This window comes from Ammospiza nelsoni, chromosome 1 (genome assembly GCF_027579445.1).
Source record: "Ammospiza nelsoni isolate bAmmNel1 chromosome 1, bAmmNel1.pri, whole genome shotgun sequence".
Lineage (NCBI taxonomy): Eukaryota > Metazoa > Chordata > Aves > Passeriformes > Passerellidae > Ammospiza > Ammospiza nelsoni.
In genome coordinates, this window is record NC_080633.1 from 107,488,980 (window position 1) to 107,507,233 (window position 18,254).

Below are 18,254 nucleotides of genomic sequence, written 5' to 3' on the forward strand. Positions count from 1 at the left end.
AGCATATTCCTTCCAGCTGAGATATCACTACCACTGTGCTCATTTTTGTCTGCCTTTGCTACAAGTCAGCAGCCCTGCTCAGCACTCAGCTTCTCTCCAGGCTGTGACTGGATGCCTTGAATCCACAAGCCCTCAAATCCAGAGTTACATGGTTGGATTGGTGTGTTAGGAGAATCTATGCCTGTCTGGGGGTGGGCAGGGGCAGTCTTGGAATGAGCATATTCCATATTTCACTTCCAGCCTGTGTGCTGTGATACCACATGCTGAGGCCCCAGGAAGGAAAGGTCAGCCTGCTGCTGCCCCCAGCCCAGCTTTGTGCTCAAATCAACAGTGCTGCCTGAGGGGACAAGACCTCCCCGATTCTCAGGCTTGATGGTGCCCATTCCTGAGGGTCCCAGTACCCCCCACAGCCTTTTGTTCCTCTCCACACATAAGGGCTGCTTCCCAGCCCAGAATGGGAGCTTGATTGTTCCAACAACAGAAAGGTGGGGGCAAGTAAAAAAGTTTTGATTGATGGATTTTCCGTTTAAAAAGTCAACATATTTGTTAATGAATAAATGTTTAAGAGAAAGATGTCAGTGTTGACGGAGTTTTTCTTTTAATCTTCCTGAAATTCAGTATTTCAGTAAGGTAAAAGAAAATTCACTTGGAAAACTTCTTTTAATTTCACATCCACAGCTCCATGAAATAGGGGGCTGGTATAGTCATTATGCTTATGCTTTTCCTTAGCATATTCTGACATTATTAAATGGAAAGTTTTCCACTACTTTTCCACAAGAATGTTTTTATTTATTATATTTATATGTGTGGTTTGTTTGTCTTTGTGGAATAACTGTTCTCAAATGAAATTGATTCTGAAAGGGAATTTTGCCTGCCAAACCTGATAATGGTTTGAAGTTCAGTCATGCTTCTGTGCTCTAAGGATGCTTTCTTCCTTGGAAAACTGGAGAGCACAAACTGTGCTTCTCTCCTACTGTCATTATTGTTTCCACACCCTTTAATTTCCTTCTGGGTATGTTGGATACTTATGTTTGACTCATGTCTTCTTCAGAATACAACTGCCAATTGGTGGGGAAGTTCAGTCATCTTGGACAAGTTAAGAATGATTTTTTCTCCTGGATTCAACTGTTGAGGACTCCTGGGTCATGTTCAGCTGTGTCCCAGTAATGCATGGTAAAAGGAGGAGGATGCTTGCCACAGCAGTCAGAGTGTTCCTGTGCTCTCTTGAGGAGGGAAGAGTTCGATAAATGGGAAAAAATGTCTGTTCCTGGAAGTGGGTGATGGACTCCTTCACTGCAGGGCTCAGGCTTTCCCCAGACCTTCCCAGGGCTGCAGTCATGAATGCTTGGTTTGGCTGCACTCTGGTGTGTTATGAAGATGTGAAAAGTGAGCTCGATGGCTGAGCTGCCCCATCTGCATTTTTTTTTCATTTTAAAATTTAATAAAACCCCACGTGGTTACAATTGAAAAAAAAAATCCATTAACGTTCCCAAAATGCTTCATATCTAAAGCAAAATGTATATTAACTTCCCATCCCCCATCTCTAGTGAACAATAAGATATACTTTTTCATTGAATCAGTAAAAATCATTAAATAACTCATTACATCATCAACCCAAACCATGTACTTACTTTTCTAATGACTAACAAATGATGTTAACATATCAATGTCTTTATATGCATCAGGGAAGAAAGGGTGGGACATGTAAATGTGGAATCTAAACAGAGATTCTTTCATATTTTTATACATTTTAAATAGGGGTAGGTGTTTCTATCTGGAGACCAGATGTTTGGGGTTTTTTTTAAAAACAATCTGTATGTGCGTAAAAAAAAAAAAATTAAGTGGTGTGGACAGCTACAGTGTGGGCTCTGGAGTTCTGGTGAGGTGATCTAGATATGAAGAGATGTCCAGATGAAAAATCTTTTTCCTCCAGGCACATTTTCCATTATTTGGATCTTAACTGTACAGCACCAGTTCGCAAAGCCCTGGATGTGCTTTCTGTGGAGCAGCAGCAGAGAGGAGTGACCATCAAGGGGCTTGTCAGTGTCAGTGTGGCTGTGGGCAGTTTAATGGCACCAGTGCTCTGCATGCAGGGACATTGAGGCTTTGCAGCAGTGCAAGGCATGAGTCCTTCAGCCCCAGAAAATGGAGGGCTGAGGGCAGGAGGGGCTCTCTGCATCCCCTGCACTATCAGGGTGTAACACATGGAGCAGGGCAGTTTTAATGTCACCCAGTCTAGCCAGAGACCGGTTTGCTACAGATGAACATTCCTAGAACAAAATGGCACTCCCAGCTGCAGAAAAAAAGCAGGCAGTCACCTTTGAAGTCATCCTAAGCCTGCCCCATGAACAGGATGCCTGGATGCACAGGTTCATCTTCCAGCCTGGGGGAGCTGTGTGTCATCACCTCTGCAGCGCTCCTGAGCCTGTGTGTGCCCCGGTGCAATGTGCAGCGCTGCTGCCAAAGCACAGGACCAGCTGGGTTATTCATTTTGCACTGTGCAAAAATGTTATTAAACTGCACCATACAGATAAGTACTAGAAAAATTGCTAGGTTGTTTTTTTCACATAAAATTAGCCAATTTGCTGGTGTATGTAATTGTAAAGAATGCAAAGCATCCCATTCAAGTGATTAACCTCTTAGTTTATAAAAGCAACAATTGCATGTGTATAAATAATATAGTAAAAGGAACATTCATATCAAAGTAATATAGCTCATACTATCCTGTTTCTGTCCTTAATTAGTAAATAATTCATCAAATTCTGCAATGAATTGTGCTCCCACCCACATTTCTTCATCCAATTATCGTGAAATAGGAAAGCAGGAGCCTTCCTTCTTTGAAAAGGATGTGATAATGAAATTGTTCAATAGCTCTTCTCAGCTCTCTGCTAGTCTAAATTAGTACTTTCTTGGGCATACTGTTTCTTTTGTTCATTTCTTCCCTTATTCACTATTTCTTTTTCTCTTAAATTGAAGATACCTTCTATGTTAAGTGTCATTTTACACTGACACACTTTAAAAGAAGTATTTTCACTGTGCTTTGTTTTCAGCAGACACAAATGAAATTAATTCTACAGTACAGATGAATGGCAGTGTTTGCTTGCCAAAGTGATCCTTTCATACTTCAGATTGTATCACACAAACAAAATTAAAAGAATGTTATAGAATACAAGATAAAAAAGAAGATGGATAAGCAAGCATGTGTTAAATTCTCAAACCCAGAATTCAGACTGTCCTTGAATGAATGTTATGTTTAGGTAAGACTCTTTGTTACCTGACCAAATTCCATTTCTTCCATTGGATCTTTGCAGGACTCAATGTTTGAAAGAGTGAACAATTCAGCTGTTTGGTGTGTGGTCATGTGTTTTATGTATTTCACAACATTCAAATGCTGCTCAGAAGACAGAATCCCTCATCTCTTTGTGGACATGTTTATGGTACATCTCACTGTAGAAATGGATGGCCTCAAACATTAAGGAAGAATAATTTAACAACACAGATATAAAATAAAGACTGTTGTCTTTATGAGCAGTGAACTAAGGCCCACAGAAATAAAGATGCAAAGTATTCAAGAATTTCAAGTCCTGAATTTGAGGCACAAAGAATCTGAACTTTTAGAACAACCCACGTGTATCTGTGCCTATGAGTACATATGACTCCTGTATAACATGTGTGCATAGGAGAATAAGTATTATTAGTGTATTATACAAAGCGCAGAATTCTGTTTAACGGACTGCCATTATTAGGGTTCTCAACAGCTCTGAGTGTTCTGATGTTTCCAGTGAGACAGCAGAACAAAGGACCCACGAGAACAACTATCACTGGGCCAGGCTGTTGGTGCTTTGCTGGGACTCCACTGAGAGCATGACAGAGCTCCCACGAGCTTGCATTGAGTCTCTACCCAGCTCCAACCTATCCATGTCAGGAATTTGAAAACTTTGAGAAAATTCTGTTTGATCTTTGTCTGCACCATGCCTAATGGGAACCAGAGCTTGAGAGATGAAGCTCTTAAAATCTAACACTTCAGAATCTTGATGCTTCATGTTTGGAGGGGTTTGCATGGTAAATCACCTCCTTTTGGAAAGGTCACACTGTGCCAAATATCAGATCCCTGTTTTGAAGCATAAGGCCTTCAAAAGCCTCAATGTTAATGCTACCAGAATTTTAAATTTGGGAAGAACTGTCCCTTTGCTGGTTTTCTAAAGTAGATGGGAAAATAGCCGAAAAAAAAAAAAATTGGCAAAAAAGCTTTTTAAAACCAGTCAGTGTGGGTAGACACCTGGTATTGAGAACTTCAGCAAAAATGTCTGGGTAGGGGAAGTTAATAAGCAGGCACTTTTGTTTTAATAGAACTATATAACATGTGAGGCCACCAGCTTTGCTTATTATAAGGTCATTATGAAAAGTACATTTAGGGACCTATATTACTATTTGCTTTATTTTTCCATGTGGGAAAGTAAATTTCACTATAGAAATAAAATGATGAAAAAGTGTAAGCTAGTCTGTGTTGTTGTTGCTTTTTTACCTTTATGTGTAAGCGTCTTAGTACTTATTGCATTTTAAGTAATACTTGGAGCATTATGAAACAGATTTTTTTCAGAAAGAAAAAGCAGAAATCTGCTTCAATTTACCTAGTAGGGATACCCCTACTACTGAATATTGACACTCAAACCTCTTCTTGAGGATTCTGAGACTACCATGTTGTATGATTTAAACACGAAAGCCCCTGCGAGGATTAGAAGTGACAGATTGTCCTCTTTACTCTCTCTATGGCATCAGCTGTATTTTTTCTTGTTTTAAAAAGAAATCTCCTAGTGTTATGATAGGAAAGAAAATCTGAAAAATATGACCCCCAAGTGTCCGTGCTATCCACCTGAACAAATAGCCATGCACCCTGAACTTCCACACTCAGGCTGCTGAGTTCAAAGGCTGCTAAATCAGATGACACTTGTGTGGCTTTTTTAAAACAAAGTTTTTATTGCTCCTTAAAGCAAAGATCTCCTTTTACAAAGATCTGTGCAATCCACTTTGATTGACTATTCTTGTGGATAAACTTTAATTGTAGCACAGAGGTGCTGAAGTGAGGAATTAAAAAGAGTCAGATGTTTGTGCCTGATGACGTGAGTCCAGACGCAGGCACTCCAAGAAGAGCACACAAGTGCACTTCGAGAAAATCAAATATGTGTTTGATACTGAAGTGTCATTGTGAGGAAAACCAGACCTGGTTTCCTTCTAGCTATGGAGTTGTAGAGCTCTGTTTTGGAGGCATCAGCTTCTAATATATTCATTTTGTAAAGGCTGTGAGTAACTTTTCCAGTATGGAAGACTGTGCCTCCAGCTCTTCAGCAATTCTGGTGACAGAAGCTGTGGTAGATGGTAGAGGATTTTATTCTGTCATGTTTTTTTTTCCGTTGGCTTCAGGCAAAGATCATTTTCATCACAAAGCAGTGCTCAGTCTCCTGGGACAAAGACAATGCCAGTTTTCATGGTGCTGTGTATTTCTTGTAGGAAGAATCAGGCTTGGAGTGAAGGTGATCTGCACCATCAACTCTGAAAAAATCAGTTACCCTGGCTTCCTCACATAAAGTGAAATGGCACCATTAAAATGAAAGAACTCATAAAATGGAAGCTTTCACAATACAAAAGGATGTAGTACAAGAAGACTTGCTACATTGTCTTACTATGAGAAGACAGAATATTGAAGACTGTTTTTAATTAAGCCTATGACTTCCCCCCCCCAAACAGTTGGATCTAAAGCCTGATAAATTAAATATTACTCACCAGAAAACAAAAAGCTTCAGTCAAAGGAATTTAAAGATGTGTTAATTAGTCAAATGAGAGAGTCCATACAGTCTTGTAAATATTATAGGAGAAATCTATTAACTTGAGTGAGCAGATATTAGTTGAAAACATTGTATAAGAGCTACAGAGCTCACAGAAAGTGCCTTTCACTTGCTATTAAAGCCTGTGTATATGCAAAGTCAGTAGCTAGCAGATTAGCTTGCACTCTGCTATGATGCCTGGCTGTGGATAACTGGAAAACATCCTCACAAGTTGGCTGCATATCTAGCAGCAAAGCTGTTACCTGCTGCCTGCGTATGAAGTGTAAATAACAGGTGAGGGGCTGCTGGGCTTCAGTGGCAGCCTAGAGAGGCTCCACTAAACACTGAGGGAAAGTCTTCTGAGACAGATTTCCTTCCCTCCGTCTTCCTCAGGAAAGAGGCTATGTCAAGATGCTGAGGCCTTGTGCCAGAGTTTGGCTCCTTTCTAGAGTCTGGTTCACACATGTCCAGGTTCCTTTGCTGTAAGAGCTGGAGCATTGGGACCTCGTGGGCTCATCTGGGATGGGCACCTGGCTGTGGGAGCTCACCAGCCCTCCTGAGTGCTCCTCAGATTACACTTAGGTGGCTACCAAGGAAAGTGGCCTCTTAACCATGCTCATTTCACCAATGGCATCTCTAGGGAGCTGAAGGTATCCCTCAGCCATCTTTTCCCCACTCACAAAGAACCTGCTGACCTGCTGCCTTGCTTCTGTGTGTTCTGAATGACAGTCAGAACAGCCTTTGCCAGTTAGGGTGAGCCATAAACAAATAGTCAATCACAATCATTAATCCTAAATGTTCCTCTGCCCCACCCTGTGGCCCCGTGCCAACCTTACCTCCCACTGCCTCTGTTTCCTTGCCCCTGAACAGCAGGCACTAGCCTTTGCTGCCTTTCATTGGACTCCCAGGGGCTGGCAGACAGCAGGCAGCTCCACAAGAGACAAGCCCTAGCAGTACACAGAGAGATGTCTGGATGCCTTTCTGCAGCAAAATTCACTGAGCTTATTTCCTAATAGTCCCTTGTAGCCCTGCAGTAACTTGTGAGGATGGCTGAGCTTGAAGGGCTGGATTCACCTAAACTGCAATGATCAACTCACCAGGGTGGTGCCTAGGAGGTCTCCATGAAGCCAGGGCAGGGAGAAAAGCTTTATGCAGCCATTCAGATCTCAGTGGACCTGAAACGGCTCCTAAAGGGGCCCCTCTCTGACTCTTATTTCTTGCCTGTACAGAGCCCAAGATACCCGCACTCCTAAATTTGTGGCCTCATGTTAACTAGGCTTAATAACAATTCCTCCTTCTCCCCATTCACTCGACCCCTCCAGTGGCAATTATGAAGCTCAGGAGTGACCAAACAGAAGTTTCCCTATCTTTTTATAGGAGCAGTAGCAGTCCTAATTCATAGGCCTTTTTTAAACCTCCCACTCTTCCTGCAAAGGCAGAAGCTCCCAGTGCCATTGTACCCACCAGAATGTGCCTCTGCAGCACAGGGGGTTCGTTGGTGGCTGGGAACACACAGCTCTGGCTGCACCAGTGGCCATGCTGTGATCATCACATCTGTCTGTGCACATGTGCTCCTGGAAGCACTTTGGATGCTCCTTTCTTATCAGACTAAACCAAGCGGGTGAAGAGGGAGGGCAACATCACAGCTTTTCCACTCCAGTGGCTTCAGTATTAAATTGTGTTTCCTCTACATTCCCCAGCAGTGAGATACGCATACCAGGTCTCCAGACAAATCAAATGGCTGAACAGGCAGTTAAAATCCTGGTTTTACTGCTGGGGCAGCATCAAATTTCCCTATCTTTACTGGGCCAATCAGTGAGTATGGAGGCTGTGGTCCTCCCAGATCCTGGCCTGGACAGGAGCCAGCGTCATCTGTGGTGTAAATTATAGCGATCCCAAACCAGACTGCAGCTGCTCAAATGCCACATTTATGTGAAGTTATTACCAGCCAAAGACCAGGTCATACACCTATGTATGATCCTAACCCTGAAGCCTCAGGAAAGATCTGCCTAGGTTGCTGTATAGGAATTATTCCACCCAAGGATGTAGCCATTAAGGGGTGGTAGGAAGGTACTCATTTTTGATGATAACATGGCAAGTAAGACCTTCCATAGCCTAAGAGGAAAACCATAGTGTTTTTAATGCAGAACCAACCTGAGATATGCTCTTGAGCTTGAAGTGCCTTCTGTGGTGTGCACAGGCTTCCTCCTCCAAGGATTCTCTTTTGGGAGTCAGTACCCATCAGTCTCCTTCAAACATCAGCACTTTGCTCTCCATCAGACATGCTGCAGGTATGAGTACATTACCATGTACTTGATGTATTTCTTTCCAATTTCCCAAATTTGGAACAGGGACTACTTGAGCAGATGAATCCAGGGAATGTTGAGAACACATCTTACTTGTCCTGGAACTGATTAAAATTCTGAAGAAGCACTCTGCTGGGTTACCTCAGATCCAGACCTGGTTTCACAATCACCAACCTTCTTACTACATTCATCCACCAGAAAACAGAGAGTGTTACAGTTCGGTACAGTCATAAACACATCATTGCCAATGGAAAATTGTGTTGGCAGATTCTTTCATACCCAGCCAAATATACAGAAATGGAAAGGTCAGCTATGCAGGCACTGGTTTTACATATGTGCATTAATTACAACACAGTTGCCTTTTGTTATTCATTTCATTTGCTCAATATGTATCAAATTGAATGAGAAGATTCTGTCCACAGAAAGACTGAAAAGGGAAGCCAGGACAATCTATGAATGGGACTGGTCCTCCCTTTCTGGATCACACGTTGGAAAAGATTCAAAACTAGCCAATTGCAGGGAATGGGAAAAGCAAAGACTAAAAGCAAACTACTATCCCATGTCAGCTACAGCTTTTTCTATGAGGCTTTCAGAGCTCTGCTGCAGAGACACTAGAATAGTTCAGTGGGTTTGGCTTCTTGGTGAACCCCTACGATGGAGATTATCCCAAGCAAGGTCTGTGTGTTCAGGCACCCTGGTATGTTAGATTCTTCTTAAGTATATAGCCATGGTCCTGATTTTAATTAGTCAAAAACCTTTTTCATTAAGCACCATGACAGACACGCACTTTTTGGGGACACCTGCCCTCAGGCAACACTGGAAACTGTGAGAAAGAGAGTACTGAACAATGTCATCAGAAAATTCAGAACATCAATTTGCATTCATGTATGGATTGAACACTTTTGGTTATGAGTGTCTGAAAAGCAGACAGCATCCTGTAAAATGTGGCTGAGGCTGAATACAACTTACATGATTCTAGCCTGTGCACTATTCCTCTCACAGATATATTGTAACTGTGTATTTACCTGACAGTGCAGTGCCCAGATACCCTAGGCAAAAGGATTTCCACTGTCAAAGAAGCACCACAGAAGTTGTCAGAACCTGGTTATTCTCTTCCCAGAACAAGAAAGATGAATGCTGTGAAATAATCACAGAATAGGATGCAACTTCCCCAGGGAACACACAGTAATGAGCATGAGCTCTGCAATTAGACTCGCTGAGACTGAGTTACCAAAGCCTCCCAGCCAGGCCATCCTCCTTCTGCAGCTTCATGTAGTGTCTCATGGTGTTGAGTTTTGGGAGTCCCCACTGCATGCACCTAGTTAAACCCTTTTAGTCACAGGAGCTTCGTTCAAGTGAGGAGAGCTTTCTGCTGTGCTATGGCTCCCTAAAACCCCTGAGCCTGGGGCTGCCAGGATTGTCCAAAAAATCACAGTACTGCAAAAGAGAAAAAAATTGCAATTAATAATTGTAACTAAAAAACTTACAATTAATAATTGTAACTAAAAAACTCAGATGATTAGTACAAAGTGAATTCTTCATTATTTAAAAAATGCATTTCATTAGATATTTATGAAATAAGCTGTATAGCCAGCCCTGTACCAGGACTTCCCCTTTCTGGTCGTTTAGGATTACCCAAAAAAATGGCTTTGCTGACTGCTGAGATAGTCATTCCATAGGACGGCTCAGTCATTTGATATATACTGGAAACTGGTATTGACTTGTAGGAACATGAAAGAAAAGTGGCAATGAGCTTGAACCTTTTTGGCCAGTAGTTCAATAGACCTTTTCCCTGAAACTGTTCCTGTCTCTTCCAGCCTATCCTGCAAGAACTCCAGATAAAACATTGAGTCCAGGGTGAATACAAATTGGGCTGTGCATTTGTAGCAGTCTGGTCGAGATCAAATTAGCATGGATTTTCTTTAATCCTTTGATCTATGTGCCATGCAGGGGGGCAGGCATTTACCATAAGAAAGGTGGACTATAATATTAAAGTTTTCCTTGTGCTCTTCATTGGTGTAGGAATTTCAATTCATTGCAGAGCCCCACAAGATGTGCACTGATATCAGCCTAACAGGAGGTGCCTAGACAGTGAGCTACATTTTAGAGTTTCCCCCTGGTGGGATTCCTGCAGCCCCCAAAACAATATTAACTCTATGCACACAAGCAATAACATGATGCCTCTACCCTGTTCTCTGTAGGCTGCAATTGTCTATATGCTCTACACTTTGCTAGCCTACTTCTAGTTAGCATATTTTGTATGCTTTTAAGGAATGGGCTGAATCTTGATTAGATACTTCCTTGTATGTTATCACAAGCAGATGTGGGGTAGTTAAAAGTTTTTTGGAGTAACTGTTTACTAATTTGGTGCAAAATTAAGTAACAATACAAGAAACTACTGTTTAGCTGCAAAAGCACAACTAAATAGCAAGGAAGGATTTGGACCTTGCATGCCTCCTTCACCTGCTGCTAACTGACTGATGTGTCAGAAGCAGGTAGCAGCTCTGTGGTGCCAGCACATCTTTATATGCTGTTCACATTCCATTGCAACATGTCACATTTGATATGGCATAATGCAATGTGACTAATTTAATCAGATGTGAAGTGCACTACAGCAGGCCTGAAAATTTGGAAAAAAAAAAGTTGGAGGAAAAAAATAAAGCTTTCTCCAGTCTATGGTTGGATTATTTTTCTCAGCTGGAGGGCTTCATTTTCCGAGCTTGGCCTTTTCTATTCTGACCTTCCAGCCAAGGGCATGTGTCAGGAGGCTTGTATTTCCCAAAGGCAGTGACACAGTCTATTAGGTCATATGAACTGGATCATCAAGTCTTTGTCCACCTCAACTTCTGGGCCACCATTCTTTACCCACCCCCACATCCCCCAGCACTAACTCATGATACGATGCCCTTGCCTTTGACAGGTCGGGAGGGGAAAAAGCATTTTATTGCTGAACACGTACATAGCAGAGCCCAGAAATGAAGCGAGCTTTCTGTGGTCTGGTGCTGCTCACTTAGTAAGTCTGCATTTAATTAGCTACTTCTGAAATATGACAAGGAGAAAACACAGGATTTACCAGCCCAGTTGCATTTCTAACCCAGGGCTCAGCATTGTTTTGTTTTAAGGTGATGATTATAATCATAAATACCAAAACAGCCCATGTCCACAGGAAGTTCATCAAGCTTTCAGTGCTTTTGGAAAGCATATCCACCCTCATCCATTCTGGACAATCTCCTAGCCTGGGGGAGTGTGGATGGACAGGCTGCCATGCAGAGACATTAGCAACTTTGCCCTTTCAAACACCAAGTGACAAGTGACTCGGAGATTATTCTTTCTTTGGTTTAGTCCTTTATTTTAGATCTGCCTCTTCAGTGCAAATAATAATTTGCTTCTTCTTCACTATAAACCTGAGGGTTTTTTTTTTTTTGGTGAAGTGTTGTGGTCCTCAAAGAGTTTTGAAAAGGTCTCAGAGGAACACATATAGTGCTAAAAGAAGTCCAAAAAACACTTAAGCTAGTGAAAATCTATGAGCTAGTTGAACCTAAGGGGGTGTGGGGCTGCTGTACAATGGTCACATAGTCCAGAAAGAAAACTGTATTTTCACAAGATCTGGGAAATGGTGCCCCTGGAAGAGAGGAAGGAGTACCTATCCAGTTACTGTGGCAGACACTTCCATAGAATAAATAATAAAACTGAAAGAAAATCTTAGAAAACAGTATGATAAAATATGTTTATATGTTACAAAGAAGTAAAAACTGTTTATTCTACTCTTGTCCCTGTGCTGAGCATACCTCAGCCAAAGGAGAAGCTCAGCCTTCTTTTTTGCCTCCTTGAGGACCAAGGAAAGTTTGTGATGGTGGGCTCCTTTAAGACCCAAATATCATAGGCAGGTTTTGTGGTCTCTCTTCTCATTTAATCAGGCCTGGAAAGGCTTTGCTGATTACAAATGAGAAGATGCTGTGTTAGCTCCTCCTCCACTGGTTTGTTTGCTTCTTATAGCCCTAGTCCTCTCTACCGGCCCTACCAGTGGAGTTACCACTGTGGTCCTACCAAGGAAGAAGGAAAGAGGGCCCTTTCAAAAAGAAGTAGAGCTAAATTGCAAGGTAAGGTCTGGTCATGCTGGAGAAGGGCTGTTGGTGTTGAATTAGCCCTAAGACTACTTTGTAATGTATGAGGTAAAGTTGAGCTTTTACAGCTCTTGGACTCTGTTTCCCATTTTCATGTAAAACTGGTAACTTCATGATAGGTCCCCTGTTTATTGACCTTTACCCCTAGCTTTAGGTGGACCCTATCCAAATGGCTCAACAGAGCAGCCTGAGAGCTCTGGGTCCCCCTGGGGAGGAGGATGTTGCAGCAGACAGCCAAACCCAGCAGCCTGCCAGACCTCGGTCCGGTAGATCCCGGAGAAGGAGGCGTAGACAGGCAGCTCCTGCATCCCGAGGAAAAGATGAACCTAGGACTGTTCAAGGTGATCTGTGAGAAAGGGGTGGTAGTATTGGCTGAGGAGGGGGATAAGTGCTACTTAATTTCAATTGCTATTCCTTGTTTGTCTTGTCTGTATTCACATAGGAAACTCCCTCAAAATAAGAGCTCAAAAGTAAAAGAGCTCTAGGTGACACCACTATGGCTGTCTTGTTAGCATTTTCAGGGCTGCTGTTTATTGACCTGCACAAAATTTTGTTTTATGTTCTTGCTCTGGCTCTCTTCTCCAAGAGCTAAAACCCCCTGTTAACTTACAAAGAAAACAGAGCAATATCATCTTAGAGGGCTTAGTCGAGAATTCCTTCTTTTATGTGACATAGGTCTGGCTTTGAAACTTTACTCAAGGCATCTTTATAGAGGGCTTGGAGTTCAGGCTGGTTCACTATGGTTTGAGTGGAGTTACTTGCCAGTCTCAGCAGTGTTACCCTCCCGCTGTGCAGATTGGCTCTGCAGCTCACCAAGAGCAAATGCCATGTAGGCTCTACTGGGTTTGTACCCACCCAGTGTGGCTTAGAGTTAGAGAAAGAGCAGCACAGTAATTTCCTACTGGCTCTTGTCCTGAGGAACCCAAAGGCTTCTTTGCAGCAGAACTGCAAGGCAAGGATGCTGCCAGGTGTCTTTGTTATAGGCAAAGGCATAGGTAGGCAGCTAGCTTCCAGACCTTACAGCCAACTTACATGTACAGCAAGCCTCCTTCTAGATTGCAGAGATTTTTTAATATACACAGACCTCCTCTCATGAGGAGACAATCTTCATGGAGAGCTCCAAACTCCCTTCTGTGCTTGCAGTTCAGAGTGGTGGGAGTTCCTGTAGCCTGGGAGAAGGTTTGATGGTGTAACACAAACCCTTTTCAAAGGCCACAGCTGGGCCGTGATAAAGATTGTCTGGTAAGATTGTGTAGCAATATTTCAAGGTCAAAACTCCTTTTCCTTAGCACTTCTGAGATGATAGAAGGACCACAAAGAAAGAGAAACTAAGAAAAGGTATATTGGTGGGGTGGAGAGTGTGGGAGAGGCAGAGGTGATAAAAGGGGCCAGAAGTAAATCAAATGAGTTAAGCTCTTGAATGAAAGGCAAAATAAAGTATTGAACTCAAGAATGATTTGTAGCTAGGTTTTTACCTTCCTTCAAATTTGTTTTTCTTGCTCTAGTCTTCTGTTAAAGTGAGCATGTTAGATGGATTGCAGGACTGTTGCAGTGGTTTGTATGGAGCTGGGAGAACACTGAAATCCAAGAGCATTGTGGTCATTTTCCCTGGCTTTAGTTCCAGCCTTAGTTAACCTGAGCATGAGGTGTCTCTGCCCTTACTGGGAAGACAGGAAGGGCTGTTTTCACAACAGTACAGGCCAGCAAAATGGAGTGCAGTTAATTCTTAATTCTGACCTTGGAAAAATGATGCTGAGTCCTGTGATAAACAATTTATTTTCTCAAAGGCTTAGGGTGAGGCTGGGGGGAAGTGGTATGAGACACCTTTAAAATATTTAGTGGTTAGGTAATGTAAGGCCAATCAGACACAAGATTTTTCTTGGCTTTGGCTTTGGATCTTTTTGTTCTGCTTGATCTAATCTTGTTACTTTGCCCCGCAGTCTACAAATTTAGCAGTCACGCCCCACCAGCGAGCGGGCACTGCAGTGGTGGCGGCTCTCGGAGACCTGAGCTGCCTGATGATGGAGATGTGATGGGAATGATGGCCAGGGCTGCGGGATACTGGGTGAGGCCAGAAACTCCTCGGTGCTGGGTCAGAGGCTGCGCTTGTGCTTGTGCCTGCTCGGAGGCGGAGCGAGAAGAAGGCCATCCTTCTGGGAGCCGTGTGCTGCCATCTGAGCTGGATGAAGACGACAGCTCGACCTCCATGATAAGAGAGGAATTATTTTCATTGAATGAAGACTATGATGGCAGCACTGGGGACACTGGGGCAGCCAGCTCTCGGGCTGGTGTTAGGAGTAATGATGGTCCCAGGAGTTTAGCAGAGGAGTATTCCCTGGTTCCCTTAAACAGACGAAAGCAATATTCTGCCCAGAGTTTTCATGATGCTGTAGAAAGATTTTTGAGAGGATTCTGAGCTTTGGCACATCCATTTTGAATTTGGGAGCCAAATCTGTGGAGATGCAAATGCCTGTCATCATGTGCAGAGTTTATTGTAATACAGGCTGAAGCCTGCAGAGAAGCCATGAAGGTTCAAGCAGAGTAAAGCTCAGTATATTGCTCTTAGATTGATAGACAGCTAGAAAGTTATTTGCATTCCAGTTTTGTCTTCTTGATATGTGTTGCTGCCTTCTTCAGGAGCTTAAAAACCTTTAGTAATCATAAGGCATTAAAAATGGAAAAATTACTTTGAGTCTAAGCTAATGTAATGACTATTTCTTTTGCAATTTTGAGAGATAGAGGCAAAATGCAGCTTTTTTTTTTTATTTCTCAGCAGTAGAGTATCTATTTAATAGCTTCTTGAAGGATATTTGAAATTCAAAGCCTTTGTTTATGCCAGTATTTCCTTTCACTAAATGCTTTAATTTACCCTATAGAGGCCTAGAGGCTTTGGTGGTTTTTTTTTTGTGTGTTTTTTCTTTAACTTGATCTAAATCTAAAAATTATATTCTGCTGCATATATTTGATTATTCATATATAAGCAGTTATGTATGATAATGTGAAATAGCTAGAGCACAACCTGCTTAAAAAGTCGCACACCCTTTGGCTGTTAACTTGTCACATGAATTAAAAATAAAAAAATATATTCTGAGGACCTTATTAAATTTTTCAGTTATTTTTTGAGATAGTGCGTAGCTGAAAATAATCTGGATTTCTCAGCTGAGAAATTTTGGCTTAGATATTTTTCTTTTATTTAGTTAAGGGCTAGATTTTAGGAGTATATACCTTAGCCTAACAGTAAAATGCTAGTGCATGGTTACTGGAAAATGGCTCTACTTCAGGAACTTGATCCATGGGGATCATTGAAGCCTAGCTCCTGGCAGAGACAGGCCCCAAAAATCTTATTAGGTGCCAGGGAATATTGTCCAAATGCTTCCTGTACTCTTTCAGGCTGATGATGTGACCACTTCCCTGGGGAGCCTGTTCCAGTGCTCAAGCACCCTCTGGGTGGAGAACCTTTTCCTATCTATAACCTAATGTCCCCTGACATAACTGCATGCTGTTCCCTCAGCTCCTGTTGCTGGTGACCAGAGAGAAGGGCTGTGGACTGCTTTGAGGTTTGCCTTCAGTCAAAGGGAAAAAAAGACAGTCCACGTTATGGATATTCTGCAGACATTTGGGTTCTTATGAAATGTACTGACAAATTAAACACTCAACCTCTAAAGGCTTCTTGACTTTACTTAATATGCCTACCCTTGAGTCAGTCTCCTCCTTTCACACTGGAGGCGGTATGAGACAAGCATCACGTGTGTGTAAAGTTGCACTAAAGAGAATCAAGCAACTTTTGCTTTATGCAATTGTTCAAACTGGGCAAAGGGCTGCTGCTTTAGTTGGAGCAATTTGTAGTGCCTGCAAATTTGAGGTGTGGGGTTGTTTGTTTTTTTCCCCTTCTCTAGTCATCTGTTAGAATACTGAAAGATGAATGTGACTTGCTCTTTCTTCCCTCTTCATTTGAGCCCCAAAGTAAGTCTCACTCCTGTGAGTTATAACTGAGCAGCTTTGTAGAGTAAATCACATGAAATTTTAAGTTTTGTGGGCATTTTTTTCCTGCATGTGTGGTTTGTTGGTTTGGGTTTTTGTTTGTTTTTAAGACTATCATAGTGAGATTTTTTGTTTACCTGTTAGTAAGGCATTTGGCAAATCTTTGGGACCAGTGCAGCAGTGGTCAAGCATGTGATAAAAAAACATTGGGGCTATGCAGCATAGTAGTGGTTGCTTACTGCTTCTTGATATGTGTGTTATTTTCTACTTGGATGTTTCCAGAAATACTTGGATCTTTTGCAGTCAGGTCTTTTAAGGCCTCTAGACCAAAAAATGGAAAATTTTCCCCAGGTGAATCTAATAGTGTCTTTTATTTGGTCCATATTACACCAAAACAGTACTGGAAGTATGCATAGCTCAATTCACCTGACAAGCCTGCTCTGTGAAGGTACTGCAGGGTACGATGCAGAACTGAAACTATTATCTTGTTGTTATAGCTGAAATACTGTAAGGCATCTACAGACACCTCTAAAATTATGCCCTTGATTATATAAATTTCAGAAAGTGATATGCTCATGAAAGTCAGCCTGGCAATGTTTCATGTAGTCTTTCAAGAGCTTTAGTTCTCAGACTCGTGAAACATTTTATTTTTTTTTAATAAAACAAAACCCCCTCATAAATGTCACCAGTAGGTAGTAAGATACCAAGCATTGTAGAGGTGTCAGCTTTTTGACAGCATGATTCAGTATTGTGCATTTTCAATTTGACAACTATTTAGTTTTGCCTTGTGGATCTGAGATCCTGTAAGCATTTTTGTGCATACTTGTCTGTTTTTCACAAATGAGTCTACAACTGGGATTTTTATCACATGTTGAGTTAAACACAGGTAGAAAGGTCTGAAAGATCAAGACCTCTGAGGAAAAATCCTCTTGTGGTAACTTCTGAGGAAAGAAAAGCCTGTGAGGCAATAGCTTGAGGTATCCTCTAAGAAAAATAGAAAAAGCAAAGCTGAGGAACAGCTTGGAAAAAAAAACCTGTCTCTTGAAAAAAATGGATCAGAGGGGATAGCATGTTTTTTTCTTTGAGAATTAGAATTCCTGTACTCATTTTGCATTTGGCTTACACTTATCTGTCTGTTTGTATATATGAGTGAAGTCAAGGAGTTCAGGACCAAAGTCCAGTGCTGAGTAGCAGCTCCCATGAGTCCAGAGTTTCCCATGTTGCTGAGCTTTAAATCATCGTTTTCTTCCAGCATAGCGGTTATAATGTCTCATCAGCTCATTACATGGGCACAGTAATAAAATGGCACGATTTATTTTTCTAATTATTCATCCTAGATAGTTTCATAAATAAAACAAAGTAGCACAAAGCTGGCTAGCCCTTAGAATATGAACGCATCAGGGTTCTATGTACATGATCTGTCTACATTTTAACTTTTACATCACTGCAGCATCACTACAGCTGGCACCCTTCCTTGATCCAGCCAAGAGAACTTGAGTATCTGGATTCCAGAGGACTGTTTGCTCTCTCCAAATTTTTCCTTCTTTTTTTCTCCATTTGGCTTCCTTTTCTGGGTCTGATCAAGGATCTGCAGAAACAGGTGTCCCAGTGGGGCTCTTTTATACCTTGCCTACATCTGTAGAGGTATCTGTATTTTCTTCAACTAAGAGCTGGCAGAAATTGAGAGGTTTGAGAGAGGAGAACAATCTCAGTGAACTTGGAGACCAGACTAAAATCTCTGGAGTGCAGAGGCTGTCTTTTTACTGCCTTTCCATCATAATTAATTCAGTGGGGCCCTGATCCATGACTGGGGCTCTAAAATAATATAAATTACTGTGACCTGTTGGAGTGAGTTCAGAGGAGACCATGAAGATGATCAGAGGGCTGGAGCACGTCTCCTATGAAGACAAGCAGAGAATTGGGGTTATTCAGCCAGTAAAAGAGAAAGTTCTGGGGAGACCTTAAAGCAGGTCTGCAAGAGAGCTGGAGCAACTTTTTACAAGGGAAATTGGTGAGGAGAG

General features: G+C 42.0%; 1 protein-coding gene across 1 annotated transcript; it reads left to right on the forward strand.

Moving 5' to 3' along the window:
• The first annotated feature begins 12,131 nt into the window (after positions 1-12,131).
• On the forward strand, positions 12,132-15,356 carry LOC132079201 (uncharacterized). The gene is made up of 3 exons (XM_059481686.1): positions 12,132-12,228; positions 12,401-12,593; positions 14,193-15,356. Exons 2-3 carry the CDS (start codon positions 12,422-12,424, stop codon positions 14,666-14,668), a joined length of 648 nt encoding a protein of 215 aa, XP_059337669.1. The 5' UTR covers positions 12,132-12,228; positions 12,401-12,421; the 3' UTR covers positions 14,669-15,356.
• The last annotated feature ends 2,898 nt before the right edge of the window (positions 15,357-18,254 follow it).